The 13101-nt window shown below is 43.9% G+C and overlaps 1 protein-coding gene across 4 annotated transcripts in view; it reads left to right on the top strand.

The window, feature by feature from the left end:
* The window catches only part of MAPKBP1 (mitogen-activated protein kinase binding protein 1), a 102695-nt gene that overhangs the window by 43700 nt on the left and 45894 nt on the right, over positions 1–13101 (top strand). For all 4 annotated transcript variants that reach the window (XM_017811606.1, XM_017811622.1, XM_017811620.1 and 1 more), the window contains exons 4-5: positions 9395–9457; positions 10036–10093. In XM_017811606.1, the coding sequence (XP_017667095.1) occupies positions 9395–9457; positions 10036–10093 (121 nt within the window). The remainder of the gene's footprint in view (positions 1–9394; positions 9458–10035; positions 10094–13101) is intronic.

The raw sequence follows: 13101 nt of genomic DNA, 5'->3' as shown, positions 1-13101 counted from the left end.
TGCTGGATTCTTCCTGACTCCAAAGTCCAGCTGGGTAATTTTTTATATGTTTACCAACACACTTGCATATCTTGCACAGCTCCACAATGCTTCTAGAATTCACTATGTATGGTGTCTTTCATGCACATTGGATAATTTTTCTTTGTTATGCCTAAAACCTGTTTTGTTCAGCTCCAGGTCTGTATTTCTTTAACAGACCGTGGGTGAGCTGTTCACAGCCATTGGGTTTCCAATGCCAAGCATTTGCCTCATCTCTTATCATCCCGTGCCTGTCCTCCTCTGCACTGCATCCCGCATCTCCACTTCTCAGGGCCTCTGCTCTCATACCATGCCTGCATTTTTCTCTGCTGTGTCATCATGTTAGTTGTAAATATCTCAGTCTACATAAAATAACTGCTGGTCAATGTTGTTTATATAAAACTATGATTGTATCGCACAAAAGATAAACAGAAGTAAAACAAATTATCTATAGACACCTGGTCAGACAAATTGCTGTTACAGCTCAACCAAGTAAAACAGAGCTATAAGCAGGTCAAGAAAAGTTCAGAGCAAGCAAACCCAGGAAACCCTCAGTACAGAGCTTAAGGTCTCTTGCTGAGAATGGCAAATCTGGGTCTGCCAGCCAGACACTGATAGAAGAGGGACTGAATCTTGGGAGTAAGTGGAGGGGTGGAGCACAACTGGGAAGCAAGAGATCCCTGAAGCAGGTGTCTTGGCTGGTCTGTCAGGACAAATAGTTGTTATTTTCTCCTTGTCGATGTATCTGTGGCAGCTGTAACTTTGGGAAGAGACCTCAGCATGTGGAGACAGGTCATGTCTCGAGAATGAACACAGTATGCTATGATTCTGTAGCATTCATCCTGGATTTGCATTCCCTGCCTTGATGCAAAGCTGTTCAGGTTTTCACCTATATTCTGGCTGTTTATTTTATCTCCCTTGGTCACACCTGGGACCAGCCAGCTTCTGCTCAAGACTTTGTTTTCTACTGCTTCTCAGTCTTTCTTGTCTGTCTGATCAGCACATTTTCTTGTCGTGAACTATCTCAGCGATCCTTTTATTCCTCCAGCCTTCCTATCACCAGTTGCCCATTGCTCTAGCCCCCAGGGCTGCTGCTCATTTGCAATATTCCAAGGGTGTTGGCCAAGAGTGCTGAAATAAAACACAGCTCTGCAACTCCTACTCCTTGCCCAGTTGATTTGATGCTTCATGTAGGTGTATTGCTGGCATTGCTTCCCTTCCCCTAGGGAAATGGGTGGTTTTGGAGAGAGGGAGGGAGAAATGTGGACTCTGTATGTGCCTGTGTGTGTGTGTGTGTAGTCAGCCATGAGCCGTATGTATGCATGTGTCTGTATATATACCTGCATATATACGTGTGTGCACAGGCGTTTGTCATCGGTGCCATACGTCTTTTTAAGCTTGTCAGATGTACAGGCTGATGGACAATTCATTTTGTGTAAGTGCAGCTGCCATTTTGCCTGGCTGCATTTTTCTACCTACCTTTGGTGGAACCTGGAGGAGAGGTGGAGTATTCTGCAATGCAGCAGAGATGGCCTGTCCCTGGTTCTGCTAGGACAGGGTTTTATTGCTGGTTTCTCATTCATGAGGTTATTTTCTTTTTCCTCTCCTGGCTTTGAAGTGTTGAAGGGAATGGAGTTGTTTTCAAGGTGAAGTTCCTGCTCAATCACTGGTGACTAGACAGCCGTGAGCCATAACAATTAACTGGAATAATTTTCATCTTCCTTGCAACTGTAATGATTCCCAGTTAGTAAGCTGGTTTAAATTTCATGGTTTTCCTCTGAGCCTTTTTCTCTCCTCTGCTTTCCCCATATGCATTTCTTGCCCAAGTCTTTCACAATCTCTGTCTGGCTTAGGTCTTTGCCCCCCAGAAAAGGTGCCTCCTTATTGTGCAGCTCTCTGAAAAGCCATCACTCTCCTGAGGGCACTACTGCCATGTCTCTGGCTCCAGTGTGGCTGCTCTGGAGTGTACAACTTATACGGTGGGAGACAGGACCCAGGCTGTCTTTTCTCTCTGCATCTGTTTCTTGCAAAGCGTTGTCCTGAGTCATCACCCTGCCTTATGTTTGTCCAGTGTCAGAAGGGTTGCCAGTTTTAAAAATCCTCCTCCTCCTCCTCTGCTCTGCCTCCTTAAAAAGAGACTTTGAAATAACTGAGCATTGGAAGTTTTCATGCTAAGAATTTTCCACATGCAGTAGTTGTAGGAGGTTGAGGATATGTTGCAGTAAGATCACTGTAGCCAGTCCATGTGGACAGGCAGTACCTTCACTCTGGGAGGAGGCAGGCAGGGAAACTTCTGCAGAGTTTCTCCTCTGTGTTCCTGGTAAAGCTGAAACTTCAGTGGTGCCTGTGTGTATGCAAGTAGACAGGCCTGGGCTGTTTGGTGTTACAGTCTGTTCCTTATCGGATTCTTTTATCCATTTATGTGTTGGGGTTTTCTGAAGTATTTTTAAAGTGTTCTGGGTGCCTTTTCAGATCTGTGCATCTGTTCTCTGCCATCTGCAGCTTGAGGTCAGAGACACAGCTGGCTGGTTGTTTTAAAGATACAGTCTGGCAGGTGTAGAGGGGCTGTTGAGAGCAGCCAGTGAAAGCTGTTGGCTGTCCACAGCAGAAGTTTTTGTTGGCCCTGTGCAGGGCAGGAGCTGAGGCGGAGCTTTCTGGGCACTCTGCCCTGTCCCCCTCATCTGCAGCAGGGCCTGTACAGGTAGACAGGCACAAACTATGCTGGCAGCAGAAGATCATGAGGATGGCAGCATCCGTGCCAGATGACAGGTAGAAGCAAGTTGCCTGCTTTTCTGGATGTCATCAGATCACATAGGCACCGGTGAAGTTTTTGCAGGGGACTCAACTTTGAGGATCAGTCAGTGGGATAGATAAGGTGAATTCAGTAGGCTGAAATAATGATGAGAACTGAGGCTGCCCTTGTCCCTTTGGGGATTATCCCTACAAATCCTTCTTGTCAGTTTAGCTCTGCTGCATTGTAGACTCAATTGGGTGTGGTGCCCACTGGTTTTAAGGTATCTCTGAATGTCAAATTTGTGGAGGCTGAGAGAATAGTCTGGACAAGTATCTTAAATATGTTCTATTCTTCCCTAGGCCTGGGCTATTGGAGGCAAGATGCTGGACTTTAGTTTGGCCTGGTTCTTCTGTGGTTTTGGAAGTGGAGCACGTTCTGTGGTGTGTTTGAGCTCCCACTCCTGCAGATTTGAGGTGCCACGCAGCCTTTTAAACAGAACAAATGTGTCCCTGGTTGGCAATCAGAAATTTCTGCGCTATTAGTTTAGTGACACTAAATATATCACGGCCATTCTTTTTCATGGTGGGTTTCTTGTTCAGTATTTGTGTTTTGTCATTAGCCTGCATTGGTTTCTGAAGTGTGAATTTAGCTTCACTTCTCAGGCTTCCACCTTTCCAGTTCTTGCGATCACAGATTGGTGCAGGGAACTTTGCAGGCTTTTCTGCTCAGGCAGTGACACCCAACTCTTAACCTCTCAACAGACAGATCTTTCTTCTCAGCATGCATGTAATTAACACAGCTTGCATGAAAATACCTATTCAGTTGCAGTCAGTGTGCACATCCTCTCTCATCACTGTTAACCCACTCCGAGTACTGGCTGTGAATTAAAGAAGCTTTCTGGCAGGAAGAGTTGCCACATAGAAAATTAACACCAGCTTTTGTAGACGCTGCTTCACTCTGATCGAGCTTCCCTAGGCAACCAATGCAGTGTAAAAAAGATGTTGTTCTTATCAAAGTCTTTTTTTCCCCTGCATTTAGTGTGTAGGAAGCTATTGCACTCTCATTTGAATAGCTTTGGGTGTGGGGAAGAAAGCAGAGAATGAGCCAGAAATTGAGAAATGGACCGATTTTGAAGAGATGGGACTGTTTGCTCTTTTCATTTATTCTTGGAGTGGCATGAGAGGAATATATTGTGGGGGGAAAAAAGGAAAGCCAACATTTGTTTTGATGTCTTAATGGAGTTTTCTTTCCTCTGTACAGTGTCTTCTTTATAGCATAGGCTGCAAGCATTTGAGAGAGGAGGGCTTGACACATGAAGTCTGCCTATAGTCATGTGTCCCACAAGATAGGGCAACGCTGGGTTGATGGGTAGCTTGGAAAGGAGTGCTATCATAGCCTTTTAATTTTCCCAATCCCTTTGGAGTGGGGGCCTGCAGAGGAAGGAAAGAGGAAAACAGACTTCTGCAGAAATTTGGGTTTTATCAGCTTACTGAAGAAGGGTGAGGAAGGAGATGACTGGGATGAAGGCAGCTGAGAATAGAGGGATGTGTGGGGAAATAGGACAATGAGAAGGGTAAAATGGCCAGAAACTATGGTTTTTGGTAATCGCAGGAGTAAAGTTAATAGGAGAAAAGTTGGCGGTAAAGGGGGCAGGAGCTGCATGGGGTGACCCACTGCTGCTGATTTAATGAGTCAGATACTTTGTGTAAATGTGATACTGACATCTGATTCCTCTCCATTCCTGCTACTATATTTAGCCTAGGGAAATTGCTTTTTTTTAATATTTTGTGGGGGTTTTTCCTTTTGCTGGAACCAATGGAAACTGCTGTGAATTTCCTGCCCACCTCTCACCCTCACTTTTTATCTGCGTATATGGTATACAGTTGTGAACATATAAGATAGGGCTGTGAGTTCCTGGAGGTTTGGAAAGCTCTGCAAGGAACATTTCTTGTTGGCTGATGCAAATGGGATCCCTGATGGAGAGTGCTCAGGTTGTCTGCAAAAACCTTTGACATCGCTGTGAGAGCTAATTCTCTCCTTTCCTTGTATTACCTGAATGTCCCACAAGAAAGATGCGTACTAGGAAAGATTCCACAGCCAAGTTGTTTATAAAAGTTGCTTGCATCAGGAAGGTGTACTTAAAGGTTGTGGAGTGGCATCATAGACCTAAAAATAATACCTTTGAATATGTGTACCATTGCCAATGGCCTCTGCAGGAACCAGCATGAAAACAAACAGGACACTTGATCTCAGCTGGCTGATAGATGGTTTGTAAAGCAGTAATTCATGCAGCAGTGAATAGTTTCTATAAATATCTTGGAAATCAGAATATACTTGTGGATTAAAAAGTTGCTGTGATCATCAAGCCCTGCCTGCAGCTGCAGGGGAGGTAGGGTTTGTGCTGAAATAAGGGTGCTAACAGTTTTGACTTTCTCAACAGCTGGTGTGTGCCAAGCTCTGTATGTCCCATGTGAGGTGTTTCTGGAGCTAGTCTTAGTTTGCATGTTGGCACTAGCATTTAAAAACATCTCCAGACAAAGGTGTCTTGAGAACTTGATTTTGCTTTGAAAGCTTCAATTTGGGAAAGGGGTGGAGTGGGTGGAACAGGTGATGTGATCATGATAGAAGTGCAAGTTTGAAGTACTTTGCTTGGTCTACATCCACAATTGGAAGCTGGGAACAAAAAGATCAGTGCTCTCTTCCCTTGCGTTCTTTCCTATCCCTCTGGCTGTAAAATACTGAATGCAGTCTTACAAAGGAGCAGACAAAGGTGGAGGATGGATAGATGGGTGTATGCTCTTGTATGCAATTAATTTTCCATGGTAATTATTTTTATTATTTTAACTGCTGTAAGATTAAAGCCAGCATAAACAGAAAGGAGTAAATACTTTGAGTCTCCTGAGGGCTTTGTAGCCTTACTGGACTTGGAGGCAGTGTGAAGTGGGTGGTTCAGCAACCTGAACATTCAATGTCTCCATTCCATGTATTTTACTAGACCGATTTCCTTTGCTAAGACAGAGTATTGATGGGTTCTGAACTTTATTGTTTGGGAAACTGCTGCAGGCTCTGCTGGAGAATGACTTCTTGACTGTCTGGGGAGGAGGAGCTGCTCTAGGGCCACACTGAGCTCAGCTGGGTGTCTGAGCAGGCAGTTTAGGCTTGCCTGTGTCATGGAATTGCTTCCATTATAAAAGAACTTGAGATCATTGAGTCCAACCATTGACCTAATACTGCTAAGTCCACCACTAAACCCATGTCCCTGTGTGCCACATCTACACATCTTTTCAATACCTCTGGGGATGGTGACTCAACTACTTCCCTGGGCAGACTGTTCCAATGCTTGACAACCCCTTCTGTGAAGAAATTTTTCCTAATATCCAATCTAAACCTTCCTGATGCAACTTAGAGCCGTTTTCTGAACACTCAAAAGAGACTAAAGAACTAGAAATAGTTTCTGCTTGTTGAGGAAATGTGCTCTCTAGGGTGGAATGGACTAGAAACCTTTTCAAGCATTTTGAGAGGAAGCCAGTTTTCAGACTTGGATGCTCCCAACTCACAGAACAGTATCAGTGCCCCACTGTAAGACTGATGGTTTATCGTCTGACATCTTGCTGAATAAGGTATCCTTGGAGTTGGCTGAAGTCTTCATTGCCCTTGTGTATGGCAGACAGGAGAGGGATGCTGGAAAATCAGCATGGGACAGCATTGTAGTAGCTTCTGTTGGGTAGCAGTTAATTTAAGAAAGCAAGTTCAGAAGACTAGTTAATCCTAGTGAAATGACTTTATTGGCAAGGAGGTCATAACCAATTAGTAAGTTACATTAGTTATTAGCTGACAAATCAACATATCTTGTTTCCCTGAGCCTACAAGTTAAAATTACTACTTCATGGCCTAAATCAATGATTGCTGACCAGTAAGGAGATACTGTGACTTATTCACTCCCACCCCTCCAGACAGAGCTTGTTAATTATGGGTCAAACTCAGTGAATCAAGCAAGGGGTTGTCTTAGGACAAAATTAAAATATCCATGTTTGTGATGGTTGTTCTGGCACTAGGAGCTATGTGGCTCTTGGAGTGGTTTGTTGATTTGCCTTTTTGTGTGAGCTGGATGGATCTTCCCTGTGGCCTCTGGACTTGGCCAATGGCTGGAAGTGGGGAGGAAGCCTGCTGGCAGACAGCCTGCTCTGGGGTGCACTTGAGCTAAAATTCATGATTTTAGGTGGCCAAAGGTTCTGTCCTGTAAGTTAATAATGGCAAAGCTTTGTGGTTCACTATGCTATTCTAGGAAGTGTTTTGTTTGCTTGCCTGGTTTGAAGACCATGGTTTGTATTTTATATCTTTCCTGTGTTTTTTAAAACTGTGCTCACTTCTCTGAAGTTCTGTTTTTCTACAAAGTTCCTCACAGTAAAACAGAAACTTAAATTTAAGAGCTGCATAGGAAAGTCTTTGTCAAGATTGTGTCTTTCCTTTATTCTTTCCTTTTTTTTTGAAGCTTATTTTAAGCACAATTCATTGTTGTAACTCAGCAGGATTTTGGTCCATTAACCCCATCGAATGCCACATAATGGGGTTTTGCTTTGCTTTTCTGATTAGCTGGAGGCTCAGGATTAGATAGATTTTCACATCTGCTAACTTCCTGTTTCATATCTTGTGATTTGAGAGGCTTAACCTTTCCTGACTTGTTAATGGATCACAAACCACCTGCTTCTTTAAACTAATCCCTCAGAAATATATAGCATAGCTTTGACTTGAAACACTCCAGTTTGGTTCCCCAGGGTAAAAAGTACGAAAGGATCAATCCCGGTCTGAACAAACCTCTTATTTACGCTTTCCCTGCTCTTCCACAACATGACATCTCCAATTGTGGCTGTCTGCCTTTTAAATATCAGGAAAGTTTTGTGCTTTTAGTGCCTTGGCCTTCAGGGCATGAATGGAGAAGACTGGGGGGAATGGCATGAGGAGTAGAGTAGTCTAAAGGGGGAGGAGGGCGTGTCTCCTGAATGGTTGGATATCTACTTTGAGCTAGCAATGTTAACAGAGTGTGGCAGCTTCAGCCAGGGACTCTGAGCTCAGGGTATCGGTGTGTCAGTCCTCCTTTCTGCTCTCTTCCATTTTAAAATTTATGCTGCTTCTGGCAGTATAGCCTGGTCAGACCCAAGGAAAGGTCATCTGCCTGGGCTAGGTGAGGAGAAGCTGGAGACGTTGCAGGTCCCTGTCAATCCCGAGCCGTACCTGCAGCACTCCCAGCCCTGCCTGCTGCTGGGGATGTGGCGGGGGAGGCCTGGAAGGATGCAGATCTTTTCATGGGCAGTGTGGTGCCAATGTGTGCCTTGTCCTGTGCGCTGCCTGTCTTGAAATGTTGGTGATGTCTGTAGGTGAGATTCTGCAATAGATTTCTGTGACGCCTCAACTTTTTGCCTTTCTGTGTGGCTGCTTCAGGCCGGGTCCTCTACTTGTCTGTCCTGCCCGTTTTTCCCCATGACTGATGTCTGTAGCCTGGCATGCCTTGCAGGCAAGCCCCAGTGCGATGGTGACGTGAGTGAAGTCCCCACCATGGCAAAGGCTGCTGGCAGTGGAGCAGGGACATCCTGCAGTGCTCCCCTGGCACCACAGCAAAGGAGGAGCTGGGACTCTCCAAACTCTGGCAGCATATTCTAGCAGAGAGGCAGGCGAAAAACAGTTTCTGTTTCAGAGGTGAAGTGAGAAATGGGGCCCAAGGTCATCAGAGCAATTATTTTACCTTCTTTTATTCACTTTACAGTGTTTTTTGTTACTGGTTGCTACTGCTCTCTGCTACAAGACAAATGCTGTTACATGTAGATTTAAAATGGTGTGTAGTGTGTTTGTGGAGAGTGGGGAAGGCTTCAGTACCTATGACTGCTGTAGGCTGGTTGTGGTGGGCTGAGGCACTAAGCCAATGTGCTAAGGGCAATATCAGTGGGAAGAGGAGCCTCTTCTTCCAGCCCCTCCTAGTCAGCAACTGTTTTTGCTCCCAGTGGAGGTGATTATATTGTTTACCAGTTCACTACTGCTTTTGCAATTCATCTTGCTGAGAGATTTCTGCAAGGCCCCTAAGCAAGTTGCTTATGCAGATATGGCCCTTGGGTCAGTAGTTTTTTGGCATCACGTCTCATTTCTCAATGGGCCAGTCACTTCTTGTGCTATACTCAAAAATTTAACCTCTCTACCTCCACTTCTTTATCCTCTGAGAGCTTTTCTGAAATATTCCCTCTTTCTTCCTTACCTCCTTACTCTGTTCTAGTCACGCTGTTTTGATGCCCAGTACGTAAGGTCACTTTTATGGGAGGGGGCATAATCCATTAGGCCTGTTGCACAAACTTTCATGGTCAACCTTTCTGTTCAGCTTGAACAATCAGAGACTCAGGGCTCCCAGGTGCTGGAAAGGTAATCATGGTACTAGCACATGGTACTCCTCAGCATGGGAGAGACTTTAATTCCCCTCTGGAATGTTCTTTTCCTTCGTGTTTTCGAGTTAACCCCAGCTCAGTCTGTGAGACTAGGGGATGAAACAGCTTTTTGGGGCTGCTTTTGCTGCTGCTTTTCCAGCAAGGATGGCTCTTTGGTTATCTTTATGCACGTGGTCACAACATCTCTTTCTGTTTTTCTGTTTCCTCCATCTAGGTGTGTTGTTGTGCTGTTCAACCCTAGGAAAAATAAGCAACACCATATTCTAAACAGTTCCAGGTGAGTGAAGCTTTAAGCTGGACTTGATTTCTGTGGGAGGTGAATTCAAGGCTTTTATGGTTTGAGTGCAGTGCAGGAGCTGCTGTTGCTTCAGACTAAATCCTCTCAGTAAGAGTTGCCTTGGGGACAGGCTGCCTGCTCTTTTGACTTCAGCTCCTTCTAGTGTGAGGTGCTGTTGCTGACAAGGTACTTCCTCATAAACACTGTGATCCCGTGAGGAAGTGCTAATGGGCATGACAGGGAGGACATCTTACTAGAGCTCCATGATATCTAACTTTTTTTTTTCTCCACCTAAAACAATGACCTCATTATTGAGGCCAGCACTGGGACATGGTCCTGCATCTGGAATAAAGGCACAACAATGAACCTTAAGTTTTGGAGCTTTTCCAGTGCTGTAGGCTGCTGCTTGAGACTTGGGCAGCAGGGAATCCTCCTGGCAAAGCAAAAATCATTATGTCAGGCTACTATGGGTGATTTTAGGCTCTTTTCAATTCATCCCAACCTACTCCCTAGTCATGATGTATTGAAATGAAATCACATGTTGGAAATGTTTCTCAGTGTCATTTTCTCTGTTTTAGGAAAACAATTACAGCACTTGCTTTCTCTCCAGATGGCAAATATTTGGTTACAGGAGAGGTAAGTGTGAGAGGAGAAAGGACACACCTTTTCCACTGCACTTTGAAGCAGGGCAGAGGGGCTTAGAAGAAACAGGCCAGTGAACTGCTTTGACACAGACAAATCAGTTTCAACGTTGCATCAATGTTCAGTGGACCTGCTGGGTCACGGATGGCATTGGGCAGATTTCAGTCTTTCATCAGCTTGGGGGATGGATCTTCTGGGGTGGCATCTGTGGGCTGAAGGCAGAGTGAAAATAACTGGAAGGATAGACAGCATGGCTCTACTCTAACATCAGTGGAGAGTACTTGGATGGTGCTGAATCTTGGTCTGTTTAGCACTGTCCCTTTAGGATTTCAGGAAGTAACTGAAGCCAGTAACAGCTTTGTGGAAAAAATGAGAAGTGTGTGTGGAGTGGAGCTTTAGGAATAGTGACAGAAGATACTGGTGTCTGTGGTTTGGCATTGTATGTTTGGCTGGGGGGCAAAAACTGCTTCCTCTTTCCAAATGTGCCCAAGGGGAAGAATAAGGATGAGTGCACTGTGTGTCTGTTCTGCATTAGAAGTTCAAGACATGGGCTGTGTCATGAGGCTGGAATTGCTGGATGTTAAAAATCCACAGAAATGCTTACCTCCATATGGCTGGGCTCAGATTGCTCTTTTGTGTGATTAATGGCAGTTTACCACTAGTCTCTGTGTAACACATGGGGAGTAAGCATGTGTGAAACAGGTTCCCTTCTGAGCCTCAGCCACAGGGAAGAGAAGTATGTATGTCACAGTCCTGTGTTGGAGCTGTCAAGACAGAGACTCTTTGCTCCAGAGGTCCCTAGTGCGGTCACCGTAATTGCAGCTGTCATGTCTCTGTGGGGCTCCAAAGCTGGGCTTGAACCCTGCGTGGATCAGACCAAGGGTAGAAACAACGTGGGGTGTTTTGGATGGAGGCTACCATAACACAGAAAAAGTAAGCACAAATTTTCCATCGTTAGATCAGAGACCGTTGTTATTAAGTTTTTAGTGAAAACATGAGGTTTTATAGCTGTAATATGTTTTAATGCCTCCTTACTCTCTAGAAATCTGAATGTAATAAACTCCCTTTATATTGAAGTTCTAATATATATGATATACATATTTTCTTCATGGTGTTCAGTTCTAATGGTTCTGGTGCCTTCTTTTATTTTCCCTTTTTTTTGTTTTTATTTCTGGTGCTCAGTTCCTTTCGTTTGGGGTAGGAATAGTGGTAAAAAATGAAGTGGGTGCTTTTGTTACTAACAACTCAAACTTTTCAATTTTGAACTTCATTGGGGTAAATGACAAATTCAGATTAAAAAAAAGCCATTCCAGTTATACTTGAATGTTTTGTGGGGACTTCCCCCCCACCCCTTCTTGCAAAACGTGTCTCCTCTGGCCTTGTTGTAAAAGCATGTCTTTTTTCAGTATCATCCCACGTTTCTGACATTTGAATTATTGCTTAGTGTAGCAGTGTCCCCTGCTGGTGTCAGCAGTTGTGTCTTAGTTCAACCTCTGTCCCATAGGGAAATGATCTCTGAGTTCACTTTGTCAAACACTCTTTTAACCACCTCATGCTAATTCTGCCTAATAACACCTTAGTTTTCTGCATGGCTGGCTTTTCAGGGAGGATAATATGGAGGTTAGTCCTTGACCGCCAAATATATTAAATGTCTTTTATATATTTCAAATTCATAAGAAAACAGATTTTTTTTCCTCTTTTTTTAACTGTTAGTTTTTAGTTCTCCCCGTGGAGGCATAGAATCCTTGTCCATTGGAGTCACACAAAGCTCATTTTTGGTGAGCATTTCTTAAAAGATGAAATGCAAATTCAGTTAATTAAGGTCTTAGACTGTATGCTAAGATGCTGGGAAATATTTATGTGTATGTATGTGTTTAAGTACAGCAATTGCTTTGAAGAGCAGCTGATTCAGCTCGTTGTAACATCTTTCCAGCCACCTGGAGACCCGAGCTCTGCCTTGCAGGAGGGAGAACTGTACCAGCTGCAGTAAAATCTGACCATGGTATTTTTCCAGGTCACAAGCAGTTGCTTGGCAAAGCTTTTGAACAAGGCAGTTAAAATATGCACAGTTTTAAGCTTTTAAAGCTTTGACTTTTACTTGTGATGAGACTTGCCTCTCCCACACAATCAAATGACTTACTTAAAACTGATCCAAAAGGTACCATTCTGCCATGTTGCCATGGTTATGTTATCTTGCAAGCTACTGTTTTGACAGACTTCAGTGTGAAATCATGAGCAGTTATTTGAGTAGGAGTTGCGCATCGAGTACATTTTTTTTGCCAGCATTTCAGCTTATCTTGTGCGCCTTGTTTTAGTTTGGTTTAATAGCAAACAATTAAACAAAGTAATGGAATTATCTGGCAGAAGGTGCTGAATTGGCATTTCTGTTTCTCTGGAGAGCAAGCATACAAACAGAGGCTCTGTTCCATCAATGTCTTCTTTTCTGACATTATGCGGCCCATACTCTTTCAGGCAGAATGCATCCATGTGTGACTTTGTGACAGAAACGATGCTGTTAGTCTCCCAGAGGCGTCCTGCAAATGGTGTGTGATAGTTATCGCAATAGTCATTTCATGTTTTTGTATGGCATGACCTGGCTTGATATCTCAGATATCCACGTTTTGTTAGGAGCAGAGGATGTGAGGGCCTTTTGATTCACTGAGGAAAACAATCTGTTATAATCCTTTTCATAAGCAGACTGTGAGTTCCCATTACAAAGATCAGAGATTTGCATCAAAAGTATTGTTCTAATCTGTGGCTGTTTTGTGAGTAGCATAAGAAAAGGATTAAAGCAGGGGAGATTGTATTAACACTTTTGGACAACTGTTGAAATGCACATACTCCTTAGGTTGTCAGTCTCAACCTGGGCTTTAAAGAATCAAAGGAATCTCTAAATCTTTTATAAGTGCACCATCTAGACATATTTTTCCAACCTCCTCCATATGCTTGAATCTGTCAGAACTGACTTCAGGGGTTACATTTCTTTTTCTGTGTCTGTTCTT

This window comes from Lepidothrix coronata, unplaced genomic scaffold, assembly GCF_001604755.1.
Source record: "Lepidothrix coronata isolate B3197 unplaced genomic scaffold, Lepidothrix_coronata-1.0 Scaffold1, whole genome shotgun sequence".
Taxonomy (NCBI): domain Eukaryota; kingdom Metazoa; phylum Chordata; class Aves; order Passeriformes; family Pipridae; genus Lepidothrix; species Lepidothrix coronata.
The sequence above is the reverse complement of the archived record's forward strand: the minus strand, read 5'-3'. Positions and strand labels throughout refer to the sequence as shown.